Source organism: Hyperolius riggenbachi, chromosome 10 (assembly GCF_040937935.1).
Source record: "Hyperolius riggenbachi isolate aHypRig1 chromosome 10, aHypRig1.pri, whole genome shotgun sequence".
Taxonomy (NCBI): Eukaryota; Metazoa; Chordata; class Amphibia; order Anura; family Hyperoliidae; genus Hyperolius; species Hyperolius riggenbachi.
This window is the reverse complement of record NC_090655.1, coordinates 228,500,811-228,523,947: the sequence shown is the minus strand read 5'-3', so window position 1 is coordinate 228,523,947 and position 23,137 is coordinate 228,500,811. Positions and strand designations below refer to the sequence as shown.

General features: G+C 44.7%; 1 protein-coding gene across 1 annotated transcript in view; it reads right to left on the bottom strand.

Annotated features, from left to right (window-relative positions):
• Positions 1 to 4,546: 4,546 nt before the first annotated feature.
• The window catches only part of LOC137534711 (zinc finger protein 271-like), a 43,619-nt gene continuing 25,028 nt past the window's right edge, over positions 4,547 to 23,137 (bottom strand). Inside the window, exon 6 of the mRNA XM_068256328.1 lies at positions 4,547 to 5,546. Coding sequence (XP_068112429.1) covers positions 4,636 to 5,546 — 911 coding nt within the window. The 3' untranslated portion in view covers positions 4,547 to 4,635. The remainder of the gene's footprint in view (positions 5,547 to 23,137) is intronic.

The following is a 23,137-nucleotide window of genomic DNA, read 5'->3' as shown; positions in this document are numbered from 1 at the left end:
TCTGGAACAAGCATGTAGTCAGAGCAGTCACACCTGGAACAAGATTACAACTAGCCGAGTCACACCTAAAACAAGTATGCAGCTAGTGCAGTCCCACCTGGAACAAGCATGTAGCCTGAGCAGTCCCACCTGGAACAAGCATGTAGCCTGAGCAGTCCCACCTGGAACAAGCATGTAGCCTGAGCAGTCCCACCTGGAACAAGCATGTAGCCTGAGCAGTCCCACCTGGAACAAGCATGTAGCCTGAGCAGTCCCACCTGGAACAAGCATGTAGCCTGAGCAGTCACACCTGGAACAAAAAGTCTTCTGGAGCACTGATAAATGTTTTTACAGTAAACTGGAGTTAGAGGTGATCTGCTGGAAGTGACTAAAGCAAATCCTAGTAAACAGGGTGGAGTCTTATTGGGGTGGGGCCTCTGACGCCCTATCAGGATCTCTGGGGATTATTTCATGCAGGGATCCGTGGCTTTCTTTCCCGCAAGGACAGAATTCAGGCACAAGTGGAGAAACAGGTCTGATATTTTATTACCATGTCATATTTTGCTGTCATGTATTGAAAAGCACACATCAGTAAAACTAGAATATCCTGTACATATCAAACTAATGACCTGTACAGCTTTCAGCGGTTTCCTGTCCTACATTACTTATGTTAATCAAAATGATAAAAGCTTGAAGAAGTGTCACATAACTTAGAACAACAACCAAAACTTAATATAGAAGAAAAAAAACACACAGCTTACAGTAACAAGGTGGATAAAAAAAATACAGTTACATCTACAAATGAGTAAGCCGCACTATCCACGATGATCATTAAGATATAGTTGAAGTGTATTTATCATGACAGAAATGGGTTAATATTGCTTTTTTTGTAGGCCAGGCTGAAATCTAATAGCCTATTATTTTTAGAAACTGGTTTCATCACAGTCTGAAAATGTGATTCTCGAATTACAGTATTTGTGCCTTCTAAAACCATCAGGTCAGAGTAATGCACTGCAGGCTTCAACTCTGTTGTCCCTGTGATAAGTCCTTTAAGCGAGCAGAAAAAAAAAAAGGCAGCAGTCATTTAGGAGGTGGAGATAGGACAGTAAACGTTCCCACATACATTTTTCAAACCAGGATCATGCAGTTGTGTTTTAGAAACAGAATCTGTATCTGACCTATGCAAGGAAATGGGGAAGAAGCAGGTAACAAAATCAGTAAAATGTCCATACACTGCAAGTCCCATAAGTGCAGCCGATAGGTTTAGTGTTTTGCGTGTGTCTTGATTAAAGTTGTTGTAAGTTCTTTGGACTTCTCAGGAAACAGTCTCTGCATCAATCCATTGCAACCAACGCCGGGAATAAAAACCAGCATCTCCCACAGCAATCCAGGGCAACGCTCCTCAAGAAGCTTTAGTAACAGTAAAAATGTAATCTGGCCTCATGCTGAGATATTATTTTATTGTTTTCCCTTGTGTGAAAATCTATGTTAAAACGTAACAAGGTCCTCTTAGCTAAAAGTCACTCTTAGTAAAATTTCACTCTAATAAAACAAAACCATCTGTCAACTGGGTCCATCGCAGTCTGCTGGATATCAGTGCCATCAATGTACAATTGCATATTTTCTCCGGAAAGCATCAGGTAGGATACATCCAGATCATTACACGCAGACTGTGACTGGTGCTATGCAGTATTAAGCCTGGTACACACTTTCAATTATGATTGGCCAATTACTGACCAATTGTACCACCTCCATGTAGTATGAGGGTCTACAGATATTGATTACTGTACTATAAGCAGATTGTATAGTTTAAACCCTCATACTATATTGAAATGGTAAAATTGATTAGTAATTGGCCAATCATAATTAAAAGGGTATCCTAGGTCATCTGGGTGTTAGAAAAAAAAAAAAAGACAACCAATTCCCATATTATATAAAGTGTGGAAGAAATAGGAGGAATCAAAGAGCGGCATTCAGGCAGAATGAGCAGCAATAGTGAACTGATAAGGGGTGCTCATGACCCCTTTAAAAATTAGCTCAATGCACCAATAAAATTAGGAGTTGCAAATGGGACGGAAATAATTTTGGCTTGCATGCAAATTTAATGCAACACTGGGTCAGTTAAACGTACTGTCTGTTGATTCTGTCTGGCCTAATTACAAGCTACATAGAATTTCAATTATATTTGCATGCAAGCCTGTATCGTTTACAACTCACTGCCTATTTCTAACCTACACATGCCACCTAGCAGTTAATTATAGTGTCAACACTATAAGGGTAGCTTACTGCTTAGACTGATAGTGCTTCACAAACGCCTCTGCACCTCTCATCCTCTCCTCTCTGGATACAGCTTGTAGCTGGGACAATCAGTTATGACTATGTGACACATAAAGCAGGAACTAAAATAGATGCTAGACTACATTTATCAGCACCCCTGCATTAAAGTAACAAGCAAATGTCCTTTAAATAGAGGATGTAGGCTTACAGAATCACAGGAAATGGGCGTTACTTAAAGGACAACTGTAGCAAGAAGGCTATGGAGGCTGCCATATTTATTTTCTTTTAAGCAATTCCGGTTGCCTGGCTATCCTGCTGATCCTCTGCCTCTAATACTTCCAGTCATAGACCCTGAACAAGCATGCAGATCAGGTGTTTCTGTCAGATCTGACAAGATTAGCTGCATGCTTTTTTTCTGGTGTTATTCAGACACTACTGCAACCAAATAGATCAGCTGGGCTGCCAGGCAATTGGTATTGTTTAAATGAAAATAAATATGGTAGCCTCCATATTGTTCTCACTTCAGTTGTCCTTTACGTGCATCACTCGATCTGTTCACAGGAAACTACACAAATGCTAGTGGCCCTAAGCCTTTATGGATAGGTGCACAGCTGCAGGCAAGCACAGCTACACAATGGGGTTTTGAAGCTGAAATCTCATAGATAAAACACATTATTTACACCAATCCAACTGCTCTGACAGTTTTGTAATACACAAAATCAGTCTCCTGGGCTAAACTGTTCTGGTGAACCCAACCAGCCTTTCTACTTCCTGTAGAGCGAGTGTGTAAGTACAATAGTTTGTGGTGCTTGTCCTCAACAAGATTCTCCTTCAATGTGCTCTAAAAATAGGCCCACATAACGCAGGTTGCAAGTCGTAAAATCTCCATTAAAGAGCATCTCAATATCCCTCCTTCCTAGTATGCATATAATCCCATGTTTTTTGTGTATGTAATCCACAAAGCAGGCTGGTCACATGTACCCAGCATGTGGGGAGGGGGAAGGTACGACAGAGGGGACATAATGGACTGAACCTACTATTCAAATCAAATTGTGCAATAACATATGCACTTACTTTATAAAAGGCTTGTTTTATTGCCCAGGGTTTTGGCACTGTTGCGTTTGTTAGTGGATAGCCATGCTGGGACGCGTTTCCCCGGGATTGCAGGATTTACAGCCCGCATTATGTATGCCATTTCAGAGCACTTTGCAGGAGAATCTTGTTAAGGACAGGCACCACAAACTCTTGTACTTCCACTCTCAGACTACAGGAAGTGGTAAGACTGTTCAGGTTCACCAGACACTATTGTGCAGCAGAGGCTGATTTTGTGTATTACTATTGAGCTTTTGAATGGGTTGTGGCACTAACCCATAGGTCCTTGGCAGCACCATCTGTGGCGTCCCTTTCTCGTTTATTTACATTGCATTGTTCAAAGTTCACTTTAGTTAGTCTTTTAACAGCTGAAAGTCATATTTTAAAGTGTTGATGTATAATATGTAAGTGTGCTTATAATGGACCCCAATAATGCAATATACTCGCATTCCTGATTTTAACCGCTTTTTATAGCACTGGCATGCCACCACCAGCACCTAAACAGTTACTTTGTGCCTACCCTGATCGTAAACCAGCCACAGTGTGTGCCGACTGCTTCTTGCAAAATGTGCTTTCATTAAATTCTCTCTTTTTGTAAATAATGTGTCTGCATTGCTTATAATCCCCCGTGCAGATCTAATCAGCACTTCAGGACATCCATTATTCTGGGCATAGACTACTGATTGGGAAATTCTTAAAGGATACCTGTAACTACCCCAAGGGAAACTTACATACTCACCTAAGAAAAGGGAAGACTCTGGATCCCGTAAAGCCTTCGAGGCCCTTTCTGCGTCCCCTCGTTCCACCACCAGGCCCCCCCTCGTTCCACCACCAGGCTTCAGGATCTCCTTGGAAGATTATGGAAGCAACTCGAATGCGAAATAATGGAAAAAAAGCTGCATTGCCATAGACTTTCATGAGTTCCGGTCGCCGCGCAGGTTGGCCAACAGCGCAATGTTGCCTGTGCGTCAAATTCGCGAGTTCTGGCGCATGGCATTGCGCCAGGTATGAAATGTCCCATAGACTTACATTGGCGTAGTGTTATCCTGCAGCAAAACAGGGCACCGCGCCAGTGTGAAAGGGGCCTCAGGGTGGTTACAGGTGTCCTTTAAGGAAAGCAGTGACATGTCTGTATTTTAACGCAGAGCTAAAAACAAACAGAAAAAAGAAAAACAAAACAGTAATACAAGTATAGAGCATAATTGATCGCAGCTTTGTTTACAACATTTTAACCACGATTAATTAACAGTAACACTGACATTTTAAATCTCTTCTAAAAACCGGTGTTCAAGTGACCTGCAGCATTGCAGATGAAGGAGTAGTAAGGGTGTCATGGGCAGGGCTTCTACTGCTGGGCTCTGCTTCCTCCTGTTTGTCAGAATGCCCAGGGCTGGGTACAGAATTCTGCGAGAGGGCTTCAGGCTGCTGTTCTGGCAGTTTCTGCAACTCAGGAAGATTGATCAGGGTCTTAAGATGAGGATGCGTTTTATAATGCGAGAGGAGAGTTCCTCGGTGTCTAAAACATCTCCCGCACTCTGAACATGAATAAGGGCGCTCCCCTGTGTGAATTCTGCAGTGCCTCAGAAGGTTTTGTTTGTAAGCAAAGCATTTCCCACACTCTGAACACGGGTAAGGCAATTCACCTGTGTGACTTCTCTGATGTATGCGGAGTACTGAATTTTGAATGAAACCTTTTCCACAGTCTGGACATGTAAAAGGACGCTCTCCCGTGTGAGTTCTCTGGTGTAAAAAATGCCCCCGTTTACTCGTGAAAGTTTTCCCACACTCGAGGCACGAGAAAGGGCGCTCCCCCGTGTGAGTCTTCTGGTGTGTATTAAGATGTCCTTTATCAATGAAGCTTTTCCCACACTCTGCGCACGAAAAAGCATGCTCGCCTTTGTGACGTTTTTTGTGTGTAAGAAGGTGGGACTGCTGTGCAAACGTTTTCCCACATTCTAAACATAAAAAAGGACGCTCGCCTGTGTGACTTCTCTCATGTATCCGAAGCTCTCCTTTCCGAATGAAGCTTTTCCCACACTCTGAACACGAGAAAGGACGCTCCCCAGTGTGAATTTTCTGGTGTATACGAAAACCGAGTCTTGTAGTGAAAGTTTTACCACAGTCTGTACATGAAAAAATACGCTCCCCAGTGTGGCTTCTTTTTTTGTGAATTTGGAGATCCCGTTTTTGGTTGAAGCCTTTCCCGCACACTGCACATGTAAAACGATGTCCCTCCGCAGCGCCCTGAACATAGTGTCCATCTATTGAAGGAAAAAAGCATACATTTTTATTTATTCACATATACAAAATATACCACACAACCAGGACAGTGTGCTGTGGGTGTAAAAATTGATTTATAGAGGAAAAGAAAAAGTCACCCAAATAGATAGCATGATAGAATGTGCCAATTACAGTAGAATCCCTTTGTAGTAAGCTCCAAGGGACCAGGAAAATTTGTTTACTATATCAGAATTGGACTTAGAGTTACAAAGTACCCAGCAAGCTCTTGGAGGAACCAGAACTAGGAGAGTGTAAAGGGGTACAATGGACCAAAAAGCACTCTTACTAAAATGCTATGGAAAACAAAAGTTTGCTTTCTTAAAACAGAAAGTATTTTGGACTTACATTGTATATTTATACAGATGCATTTGCTGGGAAGGTGGGGAGTGAGTTTACTTTATCAGAGTTTACTATAACGAGAATCTACTGTATATACAAGAGAAGCAATACATTTTATTACATCCATTTTGGCAAACACATTAATCACAAACCACTTAACAACCAGACGTATATATAATTCCAGTGTAGTTGTGGAGAGTGCACCACCAGTTTGTTACTATATGAGGCACACGTGGTATCATTTTAACCGTGATGAGTTAAAGCTTGGACTCACATCACATAAAAAATATGTAGGGACAAACTCAATCCACCATAAAAAATATGTTTCTAAATTATGATTAAACTTGGGAAGTTTTAGCAAAACTACGAGAGACATCTGTGGTAATATTTTAACCGTGGTAAGTAATAGAATAGAGTTTAGAGAGTTTTAGGGTGTCCTGTATATTCTTTTTAGTCACAAACTGAATCAAAAGCAAAACCTTCACACATATTTTGTACCAAAATAAAAGACTTGTAAAATGAAAACAAAGTGACAGAATATAATAGAAAACAAATATTGTTACCTTAGGAACTTGACTTTTTAAATATGTATGCCATAAGGGTATATTACTATTATTTTTGCAAATAAGGTTTTATAATCATCGATAGTGTACAATGAGAAAGCAAAAAAACTGAAAAATGATACTTTTATTTCCACTACGATTTTGCCAACATATATTGTACTAGGAGCATAACCTATGGTAAATGTTGTGATAACCAGGATGGATAAGCAAATACAATTTGTGGGTTTAACTCATAGTTAGCATTGTTTATTGTAAAGCTATAATGGATGTAAATTGAAAAATAGTGGGGTTTTTTTTTACCTTATTTTACCTTTAAAATGCATAGAAAATAAGGTAATTACTAAATAAATTGATCACACACTAAAAGCCTATTTTGTCCTGAAAGAAATAATATATATATATATATATCTCATTTAGGTGTGATAAGTAGTAATAAAGTTATTGGCAAAGGAATGGGAGCAGCGCTGATATGTGAAAATTGCTCTTGTCCTGATGTGATTAAAAGCAATTAAAAGGCATGACCCCTGCCCCTAATCCAAAAATATGCATATAACAGTATGAATTCATATATCAGTAACTCAATATCTAGTGTCAACCACAATATGACATCTGGGTATGCTCGGATGAAGTGTGAACCAGTGTCTGAACCCAGGTTCAGAACTGTGAAAGCCAAGTCATGCATATACTAATATGAACTATTTTAAAGAGCAAGTCCTACACGAAACCAATGAGAAAATAAACAGAAGTAGGGTTTTAAGTACAATAAACAACTATAAACAACATTGCCAGTATATGCATCTATTTAAAGAAAAGTGTCAGTGTTTCTTATGATGCTAGTAGGTGACCCCATAGTGAATATTTAGCTCAAGTTGGTAAGTATGACCAGGGAGGACCCAGCTTAAAGGGGCACTATGGTGAAAATTAGGCTATTAGGGTAACCTGGTAGCATGTACCGAATTTTATTTTTAAATGTGGGCTTGAAAGGTTTTCTGATAGCAACTGCAGAGATCCTGCCCGTCGTTTTTTCAAGCTATGCGATGTACTCTCCCCTCTCAGTGCTGTTACAACTGATTTATCCTCTGCTTTCTCCGTGCTCAAGCTGTACGGGACATGTAGACTGCTCAGGGAGTGCTGGGGAAGATCATAGCACTGGATGCAGCAGGAGCCAAGCCATTTATATTGCTTATTTGTTTATCTACGATCTTCTACAGCACTCGCTGACCTCCAATGTCTTCAGCTGAGAGACATGAGAGAAGCAATCAGCTATTACAATGCAGACCGAGTCAGCAGAGGGGAGGACACGCACGATCGCTACATACAGTATGCTGTCTAAAACCTCTCAAGCACACATTTAAAAATACTTAGAATCTGATGCTCCTAATGTTAGGAACATACTACCAGGGTAATCCCACTGGCCTAATTTTCGCCATAGAGCCCCTTTAAATATAATGATGCAATCTGTCTGATAACCTAATTCCTTTACTGCCATGTTTTAAGTTTCAAATGTCAAACCCTCCCCTCCAATGTTTATCTACTTTGCCTCCCTCATATCCACAAGGGATAGTTAATAAGATGCAAATAATTCCAAGTTAATGCACATTTTGTACCACTTTTAACGAAATGGATGTAGCTTAACACTGGACCAAACAAATGCAGTAGATATCTGTTGGGAAATCCTCCCTCCCCTGCACCGCTCTGCCCTCTGTTCGTGGCTTTGGCTGCAGCTAGTCAAATGGCAGACAATGGAGCAGCATTTTTTCTGTACCCCACTGCACTCCCTTTATGTCCATGCTCATGTCTGGCTGTGTATAGCAGCGTCCAGGAGAGTACGGGACATGCATACTTTACAAATGAAGCTCATCCATTCGGATCCATGAATGGGCAAGCAGAGCGGCACAAGAGAGAGGAACCCATCCAAATGGGAGCTCCTGTAAGCCAGTACCTATTTAGTAAGGAGTTCTTGGGCAAGACTCTAACACTGATACTACCTACTGAGTGTGTCCCTAGTGGCTGCAGCTCTCAAGTCGCTCGAGTTTGACAGGAAAGAAGCCCTATGCAAATGTTGGAACTATTATTAATACACACATTGCCATGTATGGGTTAACAATTATGGGGTCAGCTAAGATGTTCTTTAAGATCGCAACTCTGCTAACAGGAAACAGGCTGAAGAAGGGTTAGGGCTAGTGCACACCAAAAATCACTAGGTGTAATCGCAAACACGTAGCGGTTTTCGTAGCGAATTGCAGTAGCGATTCTGGTCATGTGCCTAGCGGTATCCTATTTATGCCTAGAAATTTTGGAGTGTTTTGTTGTAGGGATTTTGTAATTCTTGTAAACGTTGATCTGGTAGTGATTTTTTTTTTAAAAAAAAAAACCCTTTGATAAATCGTTCTGTTCAGCGCTTTTTAGAGAAATTTTCCACTTTTCATATACTTGACATTGAGGCGTAATCGCCTCAAAAATGCTGCAGGACCCATGTTTGCATTTGGGGGGGGGGGGGGGGGGGGAATAAATACATCACAATGCTCTGGTGTGACCAATGCCAAACACATTAGCCAAGCGCTTTTCAAAACACTAGCAATTTTAAAAGCGCTCAGAAGCCCTTAGATGTGTTTGGATAGGTGCACGGCTACAGTCAAACACAGCACCACAAGGGAATCTTGAGTTTGCAGTTTGCAAGTTGACTTACACTACTCAACATGATTGTCTTCAGAACTGGCCTTGAAGTTTGGGTTTAGCTGGACTTTTTCACCCAACAACATTACCACCACCTCTCTACTCTAAGATTTATAATCGAATCTCCTTAGTTATTCGGCATATTTTACCCCAGTAGTCATAAATTAAAAAGGTGACGTCTTTCTGCAGGAAAGCTTTACTTACCAGTGCCAATGTGGAGAGCCGTGTGCTCATTTTTAATTGTCCGCATGTCACCCTGCCCCGTAGACTGCTGATTGCCAATTGGATAAGGTTCAGCCGTCTCTTCTTTAATTGCAACCAACATTATTTTATCGTCTTCTATAAATTCCTCTTCTTCTTCAGTTTTGATTTTAATTTTTATTACCTGTTCTTCACACTAAAACCACAAAATAATTGAAAATCACTATAACACAAAAACATGAATCAGCTGATCTTACAGAGAACAGAATGGCCAGGAGTGTTTTATAAGGTCTGCATGTTCAGTTCCAGGTACCTGATCCTCAGGGGGGTCGGAGTCCTCTTCTTGTGTACAATCCCGGGAAGAAAGAGTACCTGTACAGCTCTCCGATGGATTTCTCTCACTGGATCCAGCTATAGGAAACACAAGGGTCAACATGGATACCTTAGTTGATCAGATAATGGGAGGGATCTCGGTGGACCTTTCATACTGCTCTCTCCTTTCCAAGAAATTAAAATCTCCTCTTACCTGGTGAGAGGGGCGGCTTTTTCTCCATAATGGTATCCTTGTAGAGGTCCTTGTGTCCTTCTGGATACTGCCACTCCTGCAGGGAGGAACAGACAGTGACATCCTGACACCTTATAGGAACCTGACACACACAATGATACAGTCACCCTCCAGACACATCTCCTGTTGTTACTGGATAATGTCTTATAATGCCCACCACTGCTCACCTTCCTTGACAGCAGTGCAGATACCTAGTTTTCCAACCTCTAATATGGAATGCATACAGAAACCACTACAGCTCTATTTCAAAGCTCTCATGCCTTTATATCTACCTTTAACCTCTTAGATTGTGCCCTCAAAACATACATCTTCCAAATCACCTAACCATGATACTACAGGCACTTCTTACCTCTACTGAGCAACAGGAATCCCAATACATTCAAGAGGAGGGATAGGTGATGACTGTGCAATGGATGTTAGTAGTGGGGTATGTCAAGAACCGGCCCGCGGCACGCCTGCGTATACGGTTCCCGACTGCGGGTTTGACCAGATTAAGCGGGGAACAGCCTTATTTAAGCTACAAACAAGGCTGGAACCCCTCAAAACACCTCTCACTGCCACCACTAGCGTTGCTAGACACTTCCACTCTGCTGTCGAGTACTCAGCGCGCACTCCACGTTTTCATATTTGGGTCAGCTTTGCGCTTAGGCCAAATACGGGAACGCCACGCACCCACACACACACACAGTTGCAATCTTACACTGTCGTGAAGCAAAGACCCACTAACAGTCGTTCCGAACGATACTGTTAGCTACTCGCACTGGCGTTGTTCGTACGTTGGGTCAGCTGCGCGCTTAGGCCAACGTATGACAAACGCCCCCACACACAATGCAATTACAATTTCCTACGGTAGTGTTGCTCAAGCGTACAATTAGGCATGAACTTATACACGGTTACACTTCAGTCTCTTCTAGGCTATGAGTGTTAGTTTAGTACGGCAGAAGTCAAACTTATTAAATAATAATTTAATATTTCAGAAAAAAACATAAAACAGTGCAGAACTGAATATATACAAAAAGATTACAAAAAAACAAAGTAAAAATAGTTACAAGATAAAATGTACAAAGATAACACACAAAGCGATTTTGCTTACCAAAATAAACGGGAAATAAACGTACCAGCGTATCGATCTGGTGTTGTTGCGGGCGGTACGCACTTCTGGTCAGGAACCAGGTTAGTTCTAGCCGTGTGAGCTACCTCCAAGAACTACAAGTTGTGGCTATCCTAGCTGCGGTTTTATACTATGAAATACGCCTGGAGGCTGTAAGCCTGTGTGGACGGGGGGAAGCTAGATTTAATAACATCCTCAGACATAATTTGATTTCCCAGAGATCTGACATCCACATGTGAACAGTGTCCTATACAACAAAAGACTTTGTTAACCTCCAATCTCCCCAGGTTACAGGTGACAATTGATTAAGGCTTTCACATTGCAGCAGGATGTCCTGTGTGATCTGCTTCAAAGCAACTGTCTGATTAAGTGTTTCCTAATTACCTGTTTTCTGGCTGTCCAGAGGAACTGTATGCTAATGTCCCAGCCCCCTGCTTCCAGAGATATTCAATTTCCACAGGTAAAAAATGGTATCAAAAGGACTTCACCCATTTCTAATAGCCTGTCATGTACATTTCAGAGGTTCCTGTGTTAGTCTCCAGACACTGGTCCTCTGGCTTAGTGTATTGAGACAATGGGCCATCTCCTGAGTTCAAACAGCCAGGCAGATAATCCCATTAGCACTCTCAGAGGAACTGCATACAGACTCAAAGCACCTCATGGTCAAGACAATCACCCATTTCCTGGCCCCAAGCAACTCAAGGTAACAGCTCCCTTCTGGCAGACTTACACGGAACACAGGCAGAAAAATGAAAGAATATATTCCTTTATTCCTAACATCATCAGCACCCCAATATATCACCACAACTCCCCTCTTTAGAATGGGGCAAGGCAGATGATCTTCCCAGATTATCCTGCCAGCACCTACATTGTTGGTTCTGCTTGACGGGACAGTCCATCAGCATTCCCATGATTGCTCCCCTTCCTATGTTGAATGGTGAAGCTATATTGTTGGAGAACTAAGCTCCATCTCAGCAGTTTTCCATTGTCCCCAGAAACCCGATGTAACCAACTAAGAGGGTTGTGGTCGGTTACGACGGTGAATACACGACCGTAGAGATAGTGCTGCAGCTTTTGTAGGGCCCATACAATTGCCAAGCACTCCTTCTCTATGGTGGCGTAAGCTACCTCCCGGGGTAGCAGCTTCCGACTTAAGTACAGAATCGGATGTTCTTCCCCAGTTTGGTTTACCTGGCTTAATACAGCACCTAGGCCAAAGGCTGAGGCGTCCGTCTGGACTACAAACCGTCGGCTGAAGTCTGGCGCTTGCAACACGGGAGGGCTGGCTAGGGCCCTCTTCAGAGCTGTGAATGACTGTTCACATTCTGGTGTCCAGAGAATCTGCTTGGGCAGCTTCTTTTTTGTGAGGTCTGTCAAGGGCTTGGCGAGGGCACTGTAGCTGGGGACAAACTTTCTATAGTACCCCGCAGTCCCTAAGAAGGACTGAATCTGCTTCTTCGTGTGGGGGGTGGGCCAGGACACAATGGCATCTACCTTCCCAGTATCTGGACGAAGCTCTCCCCCCCCCCACCACATGTCCCAGGTACTGTACCTGTTTCATGCCTATCTGACACTTGCTAGGCTTGACTGTTAGTCCTGCTGCAGTGATGCGCCCCAAAACCTGTGACAGCTGCGCTAAGTGGTCATTCCAGTTGGCGCTAAACACGGCGATGTCATCTAGGTAGGCGACAGCGCAGTGTTCCAAACCTTCCAGGAGACCATTTACAACCCTTTGGAAGGTGGCTGGGGCGTTTTTCATCCCAAAAGGCATCACATTAAACTCAAACAGACCTGAGGGGGTGATAAAGGCAGACCTCTCCCGTGCCTCAGCTGTTAGAGGGACCTGCCAGTATCCCCGACTCAAATCCACGATTGTTAGATATTGCGCGCCAGCTAGCTTATCTAACAATTCGTCGACCCTCGGCATTGGGTAAGCATCTGATGCAGTTATCAAATTTAGTTTTCGATAATCTACACAGAACCGAGTGGTCTGGTCCCGTTTGGGTACTAGCACTACAGGTGATGCCCATGCGCTGTGCGACCGTTGGATCACCCCTAGTGACAGCATTTCCTCAATCTCCTTGCTGATGTGGGCCTGAACCTCAGGGGAGACTCTATAGGCTGACTGTCTAACCGGCTTGTTATTTCCGGTGTCAACATGGTGTACAGCCAGGCTGGTCAGACCAGGGCGGGCTGTAAAGGTACCACGGTAAAGGGTCAGCACATCAGATAGCCCAGCCTGCTGCTCTGCTGTCAACTCCGGATTGATCTGCACCTCGGTAACAGAGTCGGTTTCCTGGGTGGATGCCAGGATGTCAACCAGGGCCTCTGCTTCACCGTCCGGTAGCAAACTGCAGACAGGGAGAGCGCAAGCGGTTCTAGCATGATGTTCCTTTAACATATTTACATGGTATGTTTTCAGCTGCTTACCTCGGTCATCCAGCGCGACCACATAGGTCACATCACTAATCTTCCTATGTATGGTATAGGGCCCATCCCAAGCGGCCTGCAGCTTATTCTGTCGCATCGGGTTTAGGACCCATACCTTGCGACCTACCTCATAAACTCTCTCCCTAGCCCCGTGGTCATACCACTGCTTCTGGGTGGCCTGGGCTTGAGTCAGATTCTCTCGCACTAACCCCACCAGGGTGTCCATCTTTTCCCGGAACTTCAGAACGTATTCCACTATGGAGACCCCGGGGCCCATATCCTGCCCCTCCCAGACCTCTCGAATGAGATCGAGGGGTCCGCGTACCCTCCTCCCATATAATAGCTCAAAGGGCGAGAACCCGGTGGATGCCTGGGGCACCTCACGATAAGCAAACAGTAAGTGGGGCAGGTATCGCTCCCAGTCTCTCCCTTGCGATTCAACAAACACCCTTAGCATCTGTTTTAGAGTACCATTAAACCGCTCACATAACCCATTTGTCTGGGGGTGGTAAGGGCTGGCCATGATGTGTTCTACCTGCATCTGCTTACAGAGGCATTCCATTAGGCGCGACATGAATTGCGGGCCGTGATCGGTGAGCATTTCGCGGGGAAAACCGACCCGTGAGAAAATGCGCACCAATGCGTCCGCAACCTTGTCTGCCCGTATGGAGCTCAGGGCTACAGCTTCAGGGTAGCGAGTGGCATAATCTACCACCGTAAGAATGAAACGTTTCCCTGTGCTGCTGGGTACCGCTAGAGGCCCAATTATGTCAACAGCAACCCTTTGGAAGGGCTCCTCTATTATGGGTAAGGGCCTCAGTGGGGCTTTGTCGGTGTCACCTGCTTTGCCGACCCGCTGACAGGCGACACAAGACCGGCAAAAATCAGCAATATCTGTCCCCATGTGGGGCCAATAAAAATTGTGGGCAAGCCGGGATTTGGTCTTGCGGATCCCCAAGTGACCAGCCAGGGGCACCTCATGTGCTATTCTCAATAGCTGCTCCCTGTACCTGTGAGGAACAATCAACTGCCGGTCGGCCTCCTCCACTTCAGACGGCTCAGAGGGAATAACCTCTCTGTACAGTCTGCCGTGTTCCCAGTACACCCTCACTCTGTCGCCCTCCACCGGTGCCCTGTCCGCCAGACTCCTGAGCTCTTCCAGGCTGCTATCAAGTCGCACAGCCTCGGAGAACTCAGCGCTGTCGGCCACAGGCACCAGGGAGGTGGCAAACTGAGAGGCCTCTGGGTTCTCAGAGCCAGGCTCTGAAGTGGAAGAGCCCGACCCAGTGACATCAGCCCCTTCAGTGGACAATTCGTCTGCTGCAGCCCGGTGAGCACTGCGGGTCACCACTGCAGCTGACGGAACGTTCACGGTACACATGTCATTATGCAACACATCACATTTTACATCAACATTATCTGCATTCATGGTAACAACATGTCCTCCTCCAGGCCTGGGTACTGGAGACTCACTAGGGCTGGCTCCTAGTACACAGTCCGTAGCCCCTGGGGCCTCACCAGCACTCCCCGCTTGCACAGCATTATCACACAGTACCTTGCAAGAGTCCTGAACTTCTGCTGGGGGTGCAGGCCCCATGGGGTGTGGAGTAGGCTCATACCGGGCCACTAACCGTCCCAGGTCAGTACCCAACAAAACGTTTGTGGGGATGGCATCCGTTACCCCCACTTCTTTCATTCCGCTGCCGGCCCCCCAATCCAGGTGGACCAAGGCGGTGGGTATGGCGGGGGTGACACCCCCAACTCCTTTGACAGCCATAGTCTTGCCAGGAATGTACTCCTCAGGGTTCACAAGCTGGGGGTGCACTAGAGTCACCTCTGCTCCAGTGTCTCTTAGACCGGTGGTAACCGTATCCCCAACCGTGACAGGTTGCAGATTCTCTGCATAGCTACCTGCATTCCTGGTGGCACACAACGCATTCCGGGCCCCGCCAGAGTTTGGGGCTTCCTTCTTCTTTTCTGGGCACGTAGCACTGATGTGACCCGGTTTGTTACAGGCAAAACATCTCCGAGTGTCAACGGTGGCTGTTCTACCTCCAGGCGGCTGCGGGACCTGGCTTCGCTGGGTGCTCAGAGGAGAAGGTCTCGCAGGCTTTTCTCCCTTCCAGCTGGGCGCCGTAGTCCTCCGAAAATCAGATGCTCGATTGGACGTGTAGGCATCAGCAACTTTCGCGGCCTCATCCACGGTCTTTGGCTCTCGGTCCCGTACAAACTGCCGGACCTCAACAGGGCAAGTGTGGAGGAACTGGTCTTTTATTATCAGTTCCTGCAGGGCATCAAAGGTTTCAACAGCCAGTCCTTTTACCCACTGCTGGAAGGCAGTGCGCAGGTTGCAAGCATGATCCAGGTAACTGTCATTAGGACCTCGCTGCACTGTCCTGAAACGTTTGCGATACACCTCTGGCGTGAGGTGGTATCGCGCAATGATGGCTTTCTTAATTGCCTCAAAGTCTGTTTCTTCCTCCTGGGGGAGACTCACAAACGCCTCCAGGGCCTTGCCTCTCAGCCCTGGTGTGAGGTATCTTGCCCACTGCTCACGGGGCACCCCATACTGCCGACAAGTCCTTTCAAACCCCTGTAGGAAAGTGTCTATGTCAGAGTCCTTGTCCATAGCGGGGAACTTATCCAGGGGGATTCTGTGGACTCGCTCACCTTCGCGTTCTGCGGGTCCAGCAGACCGGTTCTGCTGCTGAAGTTTAGCCAGCTCCAGCTGGTGTTGCCGTTCAGCTCTTCCCTCCTCTGCCCGGAGTCTGTCCCTCTCGGCCTGGAGTCGCTGGGCAGCTTGTTCCCTCTCTGCTTGCCGATGTTCCAGAATCAGCTTTAGGCGCAGTTCGGGCTCAGCCGAACCTAGTAGCTGTAGGTCGGCTTCCAGAGATGTCATCTCCGTGTTAGGTGGATCATCCAGGACATCGTCTCCACTCGCATCCTGTGGCGGGAGCGATTCCTCCTCTGGCGTGTCGTGAGCTGCATCTGCTGACGTTGAAGCACGGGCTCGTTCTGCCTCATCATGCTCCTCGAGCGCACGAACTAACTGCTCCTTAGTCTGGCCGCTCACCGTCTCGATGCCTTTGTGCTCACACAGGTTGAGTAGTATCTCTTTGTTTTGCCTTGCATAGCTGGATGCTTTCTGAGCCATCGTGTTGCACAAAATAAAAAGAAAAAAAAAAGGGGGGGAGGGAAAGCAAACACCAAGTGTGTATCTTTGAACAAAAAAAAAAACGTATATATATTCTGCACTGAGTAGACTTCTGTAGGCTAGTTGCTTCTAGCAAGCTTCCAGCCTTTAGTACTCAGAATAGCGAGCTAAACTGCGTACTAATGTACTAAACGTTCCCACCACTGCCAACCAATTATGTCAAGAACCGGCCCACGGCACGCCTGCGTATACGGTTCCCGACTGCGGGTTTGACCAGATTAAGCGGGGAACAGCCTTATTTAAGCTACAAACAAGGCTGGAACCCCTCAAAACACCTCTCACTGCCACCACTAGCGTTGCTAGACACTTCCACTCTGCTGTCGAGTCCTCAGCGCGCACTCCGCGTTTTCGTATTTGGGTCAGCTTTGCGCTTAGGCCAAATACGGGAACGCCACGCACCCACACACACACACAGTTGCAATCTTACACTGTCGTGAAGCAAAGACCCACTAACAGTCGTTCCGAACGATACTGTTAGCTACTCGCACTGGCGTTGTTCGTACGTTGGGTCAGCTGCGCGCTTAGGCCAACGTATGACAAACGCCCCCACACACAATGCAATTACAATTTCCTACGGTAGTGTTGCTCAAGCGTACAATTAGGCATGAACTTATACACGGTTACACTTCAGTCTCTTCTAGGCTATGAGTGTTAGTTTAGTACGGCAGAAGTCAAACTTATTAAATAATAATTTAATATTTCAGAAAAAACATAAAACAGTGCAGAACTGAATATATACAAAAAGATTACAAAAAAACAAAGTAAAAATAGTTACAAGATAAAATGTACAAAGATAACACACAAAGCGATTTTGCTTACCAAAATAAACGGGAAATAAACGTACCAGCGTATCGATCTGGTGTTGTTGCGGGCGGTACGCACTTCTGGTCAGGAACCAGGTTAGTTCTAGCCGTGTGAGCTACCTCCAAGAACTACAAGTTGTGGCTATCCTAGCTGCGGTTTTATACTATGAAATACGCCTGGAGGCTGTAAGCCTGTGTGGACGGGGGGAAGCTAGATTTAATAACATCCTCAGACATAATTTGATTTCCCAGAGATCTGACATCCACATGTGAACAGTGTCCTATACAACAAAAGACTTTGTTAACCTCCAATCTCCCCAGGTTACAGGTGACAATTGATTAAGGCTTTCACATTGCAGCAGGATGTCCTGTGTGATCTGCTTCAAAGCAACTGTCTGATTAAGTGTTTCCTAATTACCTGTTTTCTGGCTGTCCAGAGGAACTGTATGCTAATGTCCCAGCCCCCTGCTTCCAGAGATATTCAATTTCCACAGGTAAAAAATGGTATCAAAAGGACTTCACCCATTTCTAATAGCCTGTCATGTACATTTCAGAGGTTCCTGTGTTAGTCTCCAGACACTGGTCCTCTGGCTTAGTGTATTGAGACAATGGGCCATCTCCTGAGTTCAAACAGCCAGGCAGATAATCCCATTAGCACTCTCAGAGGAACTGCATACAGACTCAAAGCACCTCATGGTCAAGACAATCACCCATTTCCTGGCCCCAAGCAACTCAAGGTAACAGCTCCCTTCTGGCAGACTTACACGGAACACAGGCAGAAAAATGAAAGAATATATTCCTTTATTCCTAACATCATCAGCACCCCAATATATCACCACAGGGTAAACATCAGCAGCAGTGATTGGGCATAGTTTTCAAACATGCCAGTTTGACTCTTATCTCTAGTAGCAGATGTCCTTTGGTCATATCTGGGAATTTACAAATAGCTGGTTGCACACCTAATATTAGTGGTGCAAGCATTGCAGATATCAGCCTTTATATGAGCCTGCAACATGGTGCGGTGACAGGGTTATATGCATTGCGCTGCCCCCCGACTAGTGACATACACTGGCCTGGGCAGGAAGTACGTCACTGGAATTCCCATCGTATCGCACCACACTCCTGTCAAGCACACTGCCTGCGTCGCCCATTGATTTGCATTACTGCATAATCCGCAGAGTAGGCATGGATCATGCAGTAACATGCTGCAGCCTTTGCATCTGCATTGCAGCAATTAGGATACTTCTGGCACTGCATGTTGCATCGTAACTCTCCATAGACTTGCATGCCCCTTGCAGTGGGGAAGAGTAACGTGGTGCGACACAGTGTAACAAAATTTTCAGCCTTATTTCTTCTATTCTATTCTAGAAGTTCCTATACCTGTTCTAATGTGGTCTGGCTTACTGCAGCCTTTTCTAGTTGCACTGTCTCTGTAATTTATCTAATCTTCTTTTCTTTGTCAAGCCTTGTCGAGCCAGAGAGGAATGCACTGCCTCTGCTGTGATAGGGAGAAGTTATGCATGCCCCCTCCACGCTCCCTGCAGGCTCTGTGTGTGTGCTGTGTTTATTAGTCACAGACAGCTCTCTGCTCTCAATTTCAGCTTGTCTGAGGGGGAAGGGAACTTCCCATGCTGAGAAACTGAGAATCCCTGACTGGAGTTCACTATGTAATAAAAACTTGTAGTATACTGTAACATGATATGGGCATATATATATATATATATATATATATATATATATATATATATATATATATATATATATATATATACACATATATATATATATATATATATATATATATATACACATATATATATATACATATACACATACATACATACATATATATACATACACACACACACACACACACCACTTCCTGATTAGCGGCCATGTTTTTGTTTGTAAACACTGCCTAAAACTGGCGATTAAAAGCCAGGATCGCGGCAGGAAGAGGCGGAAATGGCAAATAGGGATCCAGGAGATCACATTGACTCGATTGGTATGATTCTTATTGTACAAATCGGACAGTACAGATTCTCTATAAGGTAAGTACACATGCTAGTGCGATAAAGACTAATTAGCTTACCTGTAAGTTTTATGGAATGTGGGAGGAAACCAGAGTGGAGCCCGAAACGAACATGTGTCGTTGCCTATAAGATACAAAAAATGTCCTCCAATATTAAATCAAGCCAGAATACAACACTTACTTATCGGCTTCAATTATTCATGCCCTATGGCAGTGATTTAACCATATGAAGACCTATGATGTGTGGAATTGAAAAAGCTTTTAAATCTTTGCTGATTTTTTGATATTTTGTATTAATAAAGTTTTTTCTACAAGGTTTTGCCAAACTGCACTTTACCTCCGTGTTTTTTCTAAAGTCCTTTACTATAAATTAGCTAGGAAACCAGAGTGCCCAGAGGAAACCCCAAAATGCAGGAAGAACATACAACTCCATGCAGAGTGTCCTGGCCAAGATTTCAACCAGATGTCCTAGCATTGTAGGTCAAGACAGCTATGTGCTATATGTATCTTTCCCTCTGAGCTAGGAACATTATCTTAAAGGGGCACTACAGCGAAAAACTGTAACATTTAAAATATGTGCAAACATATACAAATAAGAAGTACGTTTTCTCCAGAGTAAAATGAGCCATAAATTACTTTTCTCCTATGTTGCTGTCACTTACAGTAGGTAGTGGAAATCTGACAGAAGTGACAGGTTTTGGACTAGTCCATCTCTGTATAGGGGATTCTCAGGGATATATCTGTTTTCAAAAGCACTTAGTAAATGGCAGTTGCTCTGTCCAACTGCCAAAAAATTGTGTAGCGAGCAGGGAAGCTGGCCAGCATCATTGTTTAAATCCTTTTTAGGGAATGTCTTTATAAAGATTAAAAGCCTTGCTGAGAATCCCCTATGAAGAGATGGACTAGTCCAAAACCTGTCACTTCTGTCAGATTTCTACTGCCTACTGTAAGTGACAGCAACATAGGAGAAAAGTAATTTATGGCTCATTCTACTCTGGAAAAATGTACTTCTTATTTGTATATGTTTGCACATTTTAAATTTTACAGTTTTTCGCTGTAGTGACCCTTTAATTGTACTAAAGCAAACCCAAAGCGAACAAACAAAGGACCATCTTGTACACCACGACGGCGCCCCTCTTCATGCACGAGCGTGGCCATGCTGCACCTGTGCCGGTACGGCCATGTCTGCACAGTAGCCACTTTGGCTTACTGCACAGGCAAAGTCGTACTAAAAGCAAAGCCACGCTTGTGCATGTATAGGAGCATGGCCACGTCACAAACAGCTCTGGTTGAATACGTTCCGGGGGACTGCGTGTGTGTGGGGAAGGGGGGGGTTGGATGACATGGGAAGCCTCTGCAGAATCCAGAGGCTCCCTAATTCTTAGGTAAGCATTTTTTTCACATACAAATGTTCTGCTCTATGGAGCGGGTGGGAGACGACTGCACGGCGCACAACAAACCAGCTTGCAGAGAAAACATTAAAGGGATACTGTAGGGGGGTCGGGGGAAAATGAGTTGAAGTTACCCGGGGCTTCTATTGGTCCCCCGCAGACATCCTGTACCTGTGCAGCCACTCACAGATGCTCCGGCCCCGCCTCCTTTTCACTTCTGGAATTTCAGACTTTAAAGTCTGAAAACCACTGTGCCTGCGTTGCCGTGTCCTCACTCCCGCTGATGACACCAGGAGCGTACTGCGCAGGCACAGACCATACTGGGACTGCGCAGTACGCTTCTGGTGACATTAGCGGCAGTGAGGACGCAGCAACGCAGGCGCAGTGGTTTTCAGACTTTAAAGTCTGAAATTCCAGAAGTGAACCATGGAGCATTGGGGAGTGGCTGCATGGGCACAGGATGTCTGTGGGGGACCATTAGAAGCCCCGGGTAACTTCAACTCATTTTCCCCCGACCCTCCTACAGTATCCCTTTAAGGAGGAGAACAGTGTGGTTGGCCAAGATCATCTGACACTTTGGATTTCTCAGCGACACATGCTAGATTCTCATCACTGATGGTCCCTCCAGCCACTTTGGCCAAGAACCATCTAGCATATGTGAGGCTTTACTTTGCATCTCTGATGTCCCTTACTTTGCATCTGTGATGTCCCATTCCTAATGCTGGATACACACCATGCGTTTCCGCGTTCGATGCGTCCGTCGATACGATTATTTCCGACATGTCCGATTCAAGCTTCGATGGATCGTTAGGTCGATTTGCCATACTTTACATGGCAATCGACCTAAAAATCATCGAAATTCGGTCGGAAATGCTCGGAAATAATCGAATCGACGCGTATCGACTGACGCATTCGACGCAGAAACTCATGGGGTGTATCCAGCATTAGATACCCTCACTTCCTGGCTTGCTGATTCTTTCCTCAATCAACAGTAGCTGGCATCTCCCTTCATCCTGTGTAAACATTGCTATCTCAGATACAGCAATGAACTGACTGAAGTTAGGGAAAGTGTGGCAAATACAGGTAATGTCATCATCATACATTATGCAGCTCTGCTCAGCAACGGTACATGGCAATTTTGAAGCTAGCCATACACTATTCTATTTCGTTTTCGACCGACTAAAGCCCAACATTGCAAATCAGTGTTTAGAGTGATTTTAGCCATTAATATTAATCATAACATTGATCACAAATGTTTAAATCCACAGAGCTAGTCTAGTTTAGGGGACCCAGCAGGAAACCTCATAGAGAAATTCCACTGATGTTATTGAGTGGACAGCACCCTCTTGAACTGCTTGGTTTCAGATAGGTTGTGGTAAACTACACCCACACTATTCAGCCAATCACAATGCTTGGTGTTGTAAGAGGGTGGTGTGATTGGAGAACTGTTCGCTATGAGGTTTCCAGCCGGGCCCCCTAAAGTAGACTAGCGCTCATTCCACTTCAGAAATGTACTGTGTATATCCAGCTTAATTTAGGAATATAGATCATGGCAGAGGAGCGATTAAGTTAAGGATAGTTAAAGGACAACTGAAGTGAGAAGAATATGGAGGCTGCTATATTTATTTCCTTCTGAACAATACCAGTTGCCTGGCAGCCCTGCTGATCTATTTGGCTGCAGTAGCATCTGAATAACACCAGAAACAAGTATGCAGCTAATGTTGTCAGATCTGACAATAATGTCAGAAGCACCTGATCTGCTGCATGTTCAGGGTCTACAGCTAAAAGTGGCAGAGGATCAGTAGGACATCCAGGCAACTGGTATTGCTTAAAAGGAAAAAAATATGGCAGCCTCCATCCATATTATCAGGGCTGTGGAGTTGGTACAAAAATCTTCTGACTCCGACTCAGTTTATGAAACCACCGACTCCAACTCCGACTCTGTCCTGTGCAAATATCTGGTTGTGCACCGGTTTTTCTGCTCACTGTAAGCAATTAAAAATGCCTGATAATATTTCAGATCACATTTCTAATCAGTACTTCAGTAAATGAGTGAATGTTAAAAATACTCCTCCAAAACAAGTAATGGAAAAGTTAACCATGCCACTGAGCTGGGGGAATGTTATATGGCTACAGCACCAGTTTGAAATCAGGGTAAAATGAGTAAGATGGATATTTTGCATT